Here is an 8,889-nt window from a genome sequence, read left to right as displayed (position 1 = left end):
AGATGCGATTGTTGAAACTCAAAATGCTTGAAAAGATTTCAATTTGGTTTTGACTTACAAATTTTATAGAATTTTGAGGAGTTCATATTGTGTACTACTTCTATATATTCCAGGAGAAGTAAATTATACATTGAGGAAAGGATTCATTAAAACCAGCAAGTGAAATTGCGATTCAACCCACCACTTTCCATTCTATATAACATCTTTCCTTCTAACATGGTGGAGGAGAGTGCATGCATGAAGATTTCTCGGATTTTGGCCCAAGGTGGTTGATCAGGTTCTGGGAAATTATTGGATGAAGTGGAAAGAGTATGAGGAAGGAGGAATGAGGTAATTTTAAGGTTTAGGAGGTTGGCCATTGATGAGAGGTTTTTCGGGTGTTGGTGGCTGGGAGATTTCGAGGGAGATAGGCTGGTGGGTAGAGAGGAGGACTGGTGGCAGTGGCGTAGGGGAGGATGCTAGTGGCTGGGGTGGGGACTGGTGGTGGGTGGGTGGCGGAAGGGGTAAGGGTGAATGAAAGATAAACAAGAGGAAAATTATAAAAAATTACCTGTTTTATAGGTTTCAAGTCACCTAGGTGCATTTTTGGCGCACCTACCCAATAGTTGGGATTATACAGGAATAACCCATAGTTGGAGGTATTAAAAGCGGACGGGCCAAAGTTGGGGGTATTCTGATCCATTTTTCCTTTTTTTTAAAAGGTGGTTTCTCACAAAAAAGTGATTATAAAAGGTAAATTCTGACAAATTTTCCTTTAATTTATAAGAATAAAAATATAAAAAACAGACAAGCATCACATAATCTACTGTATGTTTTGGACCAGTAGCAAGTCCTTATCAAAGATTCAAACCACAAAGAATGGTTTTATCGGCAATACTTTCGATTGCTTTGTTCTTAGTTAAGGGGATGTGAATGTAATCACCTAAACATCCTAAATCTAGACCGTTATTTTCAAAATTGAGGTACATGTCATCCTCATTGAGCCAATGGAGTAAAAGAATAACAATACAAATTATATGTAAGCCAAAGGACAAAAACCTTGTTGGTTGTGCTTTGTCTTAGTATTTGCTACCACATTTGAGTTCATTTCTCGAAGTATTATTAATGCTGCAATTTTTTATGTTTGGAGCCTAGAGGGGAAACAAGGGAAGATTCACCACTCATTATTGCTGCAATCTTTGAGTTTTCAGATTCTTTAGCAAATTACTCGCGCTTTTTTTATTTGCTACATTGTTTGTTTTGAGAAATAAACTATAGACTTTGAACGATTATTTTAATTTTATAAGTATAAATCTCTATTATATAAGGGAAGGGGGAGCAATGGTGTCCTCTTTTGAAATGTCTATTTTGCCCTCCATTTCCTTTCTAAATTACAAAAGGAATGTCAAAATCAAAATCGGCACTCAAAGAAAACTAACAAAAATTAATTTACAACACTCACTTACAAATCACTTAAAAGAAGAAACTTTACAAATCACCCATACAGTTGAGAAAATCACGCAACTAATCACTCAAATAATCAGAAAACTTTGCTAAAACTTAAAATTAACATATAAACTAAAACAAATAACCTAAAACGTCGATACATACAAAAACATTTAGAAAAATTTGCTTACAAATCACTATTCTCAAGAGTCATTCACAATTACATACTCACAAAAGTTACCTATAAACATAAATATGAGAAAAACATGTTTACATATCACTATTTTCAAGAACCATTCACAATTACATACTCACAAAAGTTACCTATAAACACAAAGACGGTGATACCACACATTCATCCATTGGCAATTTGCGAACTTTCGAAAAGGTACATAATTCTTTTAACCTTCAAAATCATTTCACAATTGAAACTAGCCCATGCACGCGATGCGTGCGTCGATTGTTTGGGTTTGTTCTTAATAAAAATTTCATCTAAATATAATTTTAGAAGTGTGATTTATAATTATTGTTGTACAAACTAATGTAAAGTGATTATAAATTATAATGAATATTTAGATATAAGGTCTTATAGTCAATTTAAATTTGTAATTTTTTTAATTAAATAACCATTTTTCTAATTGTGTCAAGTTACTTTGTTAAATTTAGTTTAATTTATCATTAGAATTTTGACTGTATAAGATTTGAATATCCAATTATATATTTAGCTAAGGACAAAAATGACTTTTTAAAAGGGGAAACCATAGTTCCCCCCTTGGCTTATATAATAGAGATAAACAATAGCAACTTAGTGGACTGTTATGTAGTTAAAAAAATGGAGACGATAGCAATGAGTTCAAAAGGGCTTTTATATAGTTAAACTTAAATTTAATTCATTTTCATATATAATAAATTTAATTTTTTCTTAAAAAATGCCAATGTTAAAATTTTGCCCAAAACTTTTGCAAAAAATCCATGTTCAGAAATAAATTTTGAAAAACAAAACAATATCAAACTTTTTGCGAACAACTTTTGCAAAAATCCATTTTCAGAAAAAAAAAACTACATTAATTGGCAAAAAGTAATGATTTTTGTTTTTCTAAAAAAAAAATTACAATATCAAATTGTGTATGAAAAGTTTAAAATTTCATTTCAAATATAATTGATGCTCAAAGTGTTAAAATTTAGAAAAGAACAAAATTTAAAATGATGGAAATTTTAAATATTAATGTGTGAAAACAGAATTTAGAAGTTAGACAAGAAAAAAACTGAAATTAGTTTATACTTTCCGGTTACAATTTTGGGATTATGGATCAAATTTTACCCTTGCTAATGCCAAAAAAAATAGAATTTGTTTTTTGAAAAAATAAGGCACGCATCGCGTGCGTAAATTGCTAGTATAGTCATGTGTGATCTTGTAAAATTCGTTTCGATGTGTAGATTTATAATTTTAATATTTTATCATTTTTATTTAAACCAAATAAGTGATATTAAGTTTTAAAAATATATTTTGATAACCATACAATAAAATGTAGCAAATAATAATATTAAGTTTTGGAACCTAGAAGACTACCTCGAGATTTTTACAGATATTTTCCAGATTAGCATTGCTAGTGTAAGAGTAATTTTAATTAATTATGCAACTTATATATTGAGTTGGAAAATTAAAAATTTAAAAACAATATTAACATATATACCAAACAATTCTCTACAGTACATGCTAATAAATTAACAAGATATTCGTATTCATACACACAAATATGGTACAAAATTTGAAACTTTATACAACATATAAAGAGGTGGGTGGCTGTTTAAAAATCGAGAAACGTGTCTTATGTTTATCTTAGAATGAGAAACTTTGTAGAAATCATGATTCGATTTAAATTAGGCTAGTGGTTCGTGTCTACATGGGTTTAAATTTAATATAGAATAGTATTTTTTTTTGTTTAATAATTACTACAAATTGAATTATTTTTTTGAAAAAAAAATCATTAGATATAAAGTGCTCCCTCTGGCCCTATTAGTTTATGCAATTGAGTTTTGGTTAATTTTTTTCTTTTTGGTTGGTAAAACTTAACGAAAAACAAATATGATGGAATGGATGAATATGAGAGTAAAATGATGGTTCCATATGGTCATATATTCATATCTAGTATGTGAATTGTCCAAAAGTACAAAATAAGTAGATGAATACTTCGTTTGTTTGATTGAACGAAAAACAATTTCCATTTTCAAAGGTCTATAGAATTTAAGATTAATTTTTCTTTATTTGATTCCATACTAAATGGAAAAAAGAACAATGAGATGGAAGGGTAAAAATGGATAAGAGAAATGTGAGAAATACAAAGAAGAATCATAGTATTTTGATTTTATTTTGAATAAGGTTTTCATTTTTCACCTGTTACGAATTAAGTAAAAAAAAAGAGAGAGAAAGTCACCTTTTTAGTAACTAGACACTCTCTTTAAAAAAAACAAGTATAAAACTTGGAACATTATATTTGTTCTTTTTCTCAAATTCTCATCTTAAGATTACAACATCTTAACAAACAAAAAAAAGAAATCCGAACCCTCCATACAACAGAACACTTACTCTGTAGAACAACTCGAGGGGATCCCATCCCATAAAACTTGTATGACATATTTGCGTGTTCTATCCAACTTATTTTTAATTATCTGAACTAATATAAATTTATCAAAACTCATCTGAACTTATTAGTCCTTATTAGACTTTAACTAAACTCATATGAACGATTTTGTGAGAGTGTCAGACCTTATTTTATGTTGAACTTAATATTAGACCTTATCTGAACTAAAGTCAACATATATTTTTCGATAAGGATTGAAAATAAAATAAACAAAACGTGTTTGTAATGCTACTTCCCTTTTTTTAGTTGACCCGTTTATCTTGATCACACATGCCAATGCACTATTTTAAACCTTTATATATCTATCAATAAGCAAAAACTACAAAACAAATGATATTATGAAAATATACATTGAGACAAATCTAACAAGATCTCACATAACTATAATTTTTCTTAAATATAAACTACAAAAGATAATCAAAGTTAGTATCAAAAGTCAGAGAGAGAGGTGGTAGCTTAGTGGAGTACTACCCTGCAGGGCATTGCCCAGGGTTCGAATCCTCATCCCAATAATATGTTGGGCATTTAATTCTAGACTGTTTAGCCTTGTATCCAACTTCTGAACTGGTGTGCCCTGCATGTTACTAGCCTAGCATAGATTGATTTTCAAACACCAATTATCTTTCCTAATAAAAAAAAAAAATAGTATCAAAAATCAAAACAGATGATCGAAGGCTTCCAAGTTCCAAGCAAGTACTAATGCTTGAGAAAGAAGCCTATATGACCTTCTCCCATACCAAAGGAAAATTGAAATGGAAAGTAGAAACAGTTGTATCCCAACTCCCAACCGTGAGAAGGATAGACAATGTGCCGTTTTAGAAAGTGGGACCTTTACCTAGCCACCCCCACTCTATACACTCTTTTTTATGAAATACTTATATTTTACCTCAATTCTCTCATTCAAAAAACAATTACTTATTTTTGTTTGGATTTTGAAATTTATTGAGAGGGATGAAAAGTGTGTTGCAAATTGCAATGAACGAAGAACTACTAAATACCCTTTGACTACTTGCATTGCACCTCTCTTCACATTTTATACTATATATAAATTTCTTCATTTGAAAACAACAAAACAAAAATCACACAAAAGAGGGTTTCTTTCCTCTGCCTCATCTTCTTACCACACCCAAAAACAGTTCTTTTCTTCTTTTTCACTCTTTTCAAACAAAAATTTATTTAAAAAAGTACTAAAAATCAAAACTTTATATCACATTTCATGCTTCTTTAGTACTCAAACTTCTGGGTGTTTCTCATTTATAGTGTTTCTGTATAAAAAAGAAAGCTACTGTTGAAAAAAAACTTCTACCTTGTTATTAATTGCTGCACCCAGAAACAAAAAATGAGTGCTTCAAAGTTTATTAAATGTGTCACTGTTGGAGATGGAGCTGTTGGAAAGACTTGTATGTTAATTTGTTACACTAGTAACAAATTTCCTACTGTAAGTTTTCTTAGAAAAGTACAATAAAATTTCCTCATTTTTCTGCCATTTTTTTTTTTTGCTATTGTAGCTTTAATTTAAGCTATTATCTTGTCATTTTTATTTCTGGGTATTCATTCTTCATGAATTTCATAGTTTGCATTAAGTGTTAAAGTAAGTTATATCTATGTTTTAGTTTCAAATTCTTAGCAAAACCCATTTTTTTTTTTTTTTTTAATAAAAGATGCTTATTTTTTCTGTATTTTTATTGTTTTTGTCAACTTTGAGGGTTGAAATGTATGTTGGAAAATCGTTATAAAAAAATCTAAAATGATTATTTTTTGATACATTTAAGTTATATGATCACCTTGATTTGTTACCTTAAAAGCTACTCTAATTAATTTTTTTTTTTTTTTTGCCTTTTGCTGTGGCAGGATTACATACCTACTGTATTTGATAATTTTAGTGCTAATGTGGCTGTTGATGGAAGTATTGTCAATTTGGGACTCTGGGATACTGCTGGTACATTACTGTGTAAATTTATAGTATCAAATTTTACTTGTTTATTTCAAATTTTTACTGAAATTGGTTAAATTTTCTGCAATCTTGGTTGAAAAATCAGGTCAGGAAGATTATAGCAGGTTAAGGCCATTAAGTTATAGAGGTGCAGACATATTTGTGTTAGCTTTTTCTTTGATCAGCAGGGCAAGTTATGAAAATGTTCTTAAGAAGGTATACTACTGATTTTCTGATGTAATTTGGCAAATTTGTCTTTTGGTAATGTTTGGTTCATGAGTGTTTCTTTTCTGTTTGCCATATCACTACTAATTTATATCATGATTGTCAAAAGTTGGGATTTTTTCTCTTTTGACTGAAAGCTGAACCTACATTGTCCACTTTATTGTGTGCATCTAATTGGAAGTTTAATGTTTATGCACCTAAAAATCATGATTTAAGGAATGTTTATCCTTAATTGATTAAAAAGATAAAAGCTGCCTAGTTAATCTCCTAGATCATCCGAGCAAAACATATCTCAAATCAGTGATTGTCTACTAAAAATTTAAGACTGCTTACTGCCTTATAGACTGCCAATTCCATCATTTCGACGACTTGTAATATAAGTTTTGTTAGGAAAATGCCACTTAATTTGCTGTACATTTTCTCTATGTCATATATGAATTGCTCTTTGCTATGATGCTTATTACTAATGAGTATGCACTATTTTGAAATCTTGCAGTGGATGCCTGAACTTCGTCGATTTGCACCCAATGTTCCAATTGTACTTGTTGGAACAAAACTAGGTAAAGACATGACCTTATTCAAACTAATGCATTTGCAAGAAATCAAGTGCTTCTGCTTTTATCTTTTGAATTTTTTTGTAATAGAAGATTGAAGTTGTAGTTTGATGTGTATTATTTTCCAGATCTTAGGGAAGAAAGAGGGTATGCTGATCCTACTGGATCAAATCTCATTACTCCTGCTCAAGTATGTTGTATTCCCCTATACATTACCTATTTATCTCCCTTTCTTTTGGAGTATACGGTTAATATTCATGGAATTATTCAGGGAGAAGAGTTGCGGAAGCAAATTGGTGCTGCAGCTTATATAGAGTGCAGTTCTAAAACTCAGCAGGTAGATTACACTCGTTCGTGGGTTGATAGCAAACATATTATCAATTTATTGGAGTTTAACCATATTCATGTTTTGCTTGTTTAGAATGTCAAAGCTGTATTCGATACCGCTATTAAAGTTGTTCTTCAACCTCCAAGGAGGAAAGAAGTTCCTCGGAAGAAAAAGTGCAGAAAGTCTGGTTGTTCATTTGTGTAAGTATTTTATGAGATGCTTTTAGTTCTTATTTTGTGCTTGTGAATCACATTAACCAGTTGTATGAATTCTGGCCAATTTGATAAATTAACTTTTCAAAACAAAGATTCACTGTGTTGGGCAAAACAAGCTCGTTTAAGGGCTAATAACTTTGATTCAAGGCTGTTTAGGTGAGGAACAAAGTCTTACTTTGAAATATAACTTCTGGATTGCTTGTTTGAGAATCACACATCAAAACACTGTGACCGCTTAGATGAAATTAGGTGTTAAGCAAATTTTGTTTAGGTCGCAAATCACTCCCTTCGTTTCTTCCTAATGGTTGTTGTAGTTGTTTTTTTGTGGTTTCCAATACAAATTTATGACCATCAGTATCTCTAATTACGTATTATAAGATTTTTTTAAATCTAAATTAGTAAAAAAATTATGGTCAGATTTCTAATTTAAACTGAAAAATGCAATAACTTGATAAAGAAACCGATGTACTACCTAATTATCTATAAGGGTTTAGTTGTAATGAGTTTATGACAGCAATCAAGTGTCAAAGAAGAACATTATTGTCAATTATCATCTGTGAGTCAAAGGTGCCATAAATAGCATGACATTTATAGATATCTTTGTGTTGTTGGAAATGCAGGGGCATCATGTGTGGAGGTTGTGCTGCCTAGTTGATGGTGTTTAGCTAGGAAGAGGAAGCCCATTCCTACTTTTTTTGTACAAGCATTGCCATTTTACTGTAACCAAAAATTTAAGGAGCTTGATTTCCGAGACTAAAGCAGCTGGTGTGTCGACTGTCGTATGTGCACTCTACTAGTAATTCGGTTTGTGGGTTTGAATTTCGCACAATCAAATTATCAAATGTATGTAATGTGTTATGGCTTAAGGAATTATAAGCTAAGTTTAAAAGCATTTTGAGGGAATTGTTCATTCTCTCGTCGCTTACCGGTCTTTTTAACTCTTGTTTAGTTTCTTAGTTGTTTTGTAAGAGCAACTTCTTTGCATTTTGTGATAACCAGATTCTGAACATCTGTGTTCTTAAAGCTTTACTGTTGTTATAATCTTATATCAAGGAGCAATTATTTCAAAATGGTTTGTTATGTAAAGATATTCAAAATTGAAACCTTAAAGTAAATCAATCTTTTCTTTGCATTGACATCATTTCCTAAAGGTATTTTAAAATTTGTGCAATGTGCGTCACTTTCATTGTTCATAGTCTACAAAAAGCTTGCTGACTCTTAAGGCAACAAGAGGGTTTTGAGAGTGACTTTAAATATCAAAATTTGGCAATGTCTTTATTTGTTAAAGTAATAGAACGGATCTCAAGATTAATACTATAAGTTGGCCCTCCAATTGATGAACATTTTTATTTGATATGTTCAACGATGGAAATATATAACTTTATTGTTGGAGTTTATAGTAGAAATTCAAAGTTTGCTTCAAAAGAATATGAATAGTCTATTTTATCTTTTACTCTTCCTCTATTCTTCGTGTTGAGTAGCAATGAGGTTTTTAGTGGGTATATGGTGATGCGTGGTTACCACATGTGAAGTTACCGTTTTTTCCTCATTTCTCTCGTAAAGTCAC

At 30.7% G+C, this 8,889-nt stretch overlaps 1 protein-coding gene across 1 annotated transcript; it reads left to right on the top strand.

Annotated features, from left to right (window-relative positions):
• The first annotated feature begins 4,982 nt into the window (after positions 1-4,982).
• LOC104902245 (rac-like GTP-binding protein ARAC7) lies at positions 4,983-8,408 on the top strand. The gene is made up of 8 exons (XM_010689950.4): positions 4,983-5,505; positions 5,919-6,006; positions 6,107-6,216; positions 6,722-6,785; positions 6,908-6,969; positions 7,051-7,116; positions 7,201-7,307; positions 7,943-8,408. The coding sequence occupies exons 1-8, from the start codon at positions 5,407-5,409 to the stop codon at positions 7,971-7,973; spliced, it is 627 nt and encodes a 208-aa protein (XP_010688252.1). The 5' UTR covers positions 4,983-5,406; the 3' UTR covers positions 7,974-8,408.
• The last annotated feature ends 481 nt before the right edge of the window (positions 8,409-8,889 follow it).

Source organism: Beta vulgaris, chromosome 8 (genome assembly GCF_026745355.1).
Source record: "Beta vulgaris subsp. vulgaris cultivar EL10 chromosome 8, EL10.2, whole genome shotgun sequence".
In the NCBI taxonomy this organism is placed as follows: Eukaryota; Viridiplantae; Streptophyta; class Magnoliopsida; order Caryophyllales; family Amaranthaceae; genus Beta; species Beta vulgaris.
Note: the sequence above shows the minus strand (reverse complement) of the source record. Positions and strands in the feature narration are given on the sequence as shown.

Excerpts from the sequence above, each read along its gene's own strand:
- LOC104902245 (XM_010689950.4), top strand. The coding sequence starts at position 5,407 with ATGAGTGCTTCAAAGTTTATTAAATGTGTCACTGTTGGAGATGGAGCT. Across the intron at positions 6,007-6,106 it reads GGGACTCTGGGATACTGCTG|GTCAGGAAGATTATAGCAGG; the intron begins GTACATTACTGT and ends TTGAAAAATCAG. Across the intron at positions 7,117-7,200 it reads GCAGTTCTAAAACTCAGCAG|AATGTCAAAGCTGTATTCGA; the intron begins GTAGATTACACT and ends TTGCTTGTTTAG.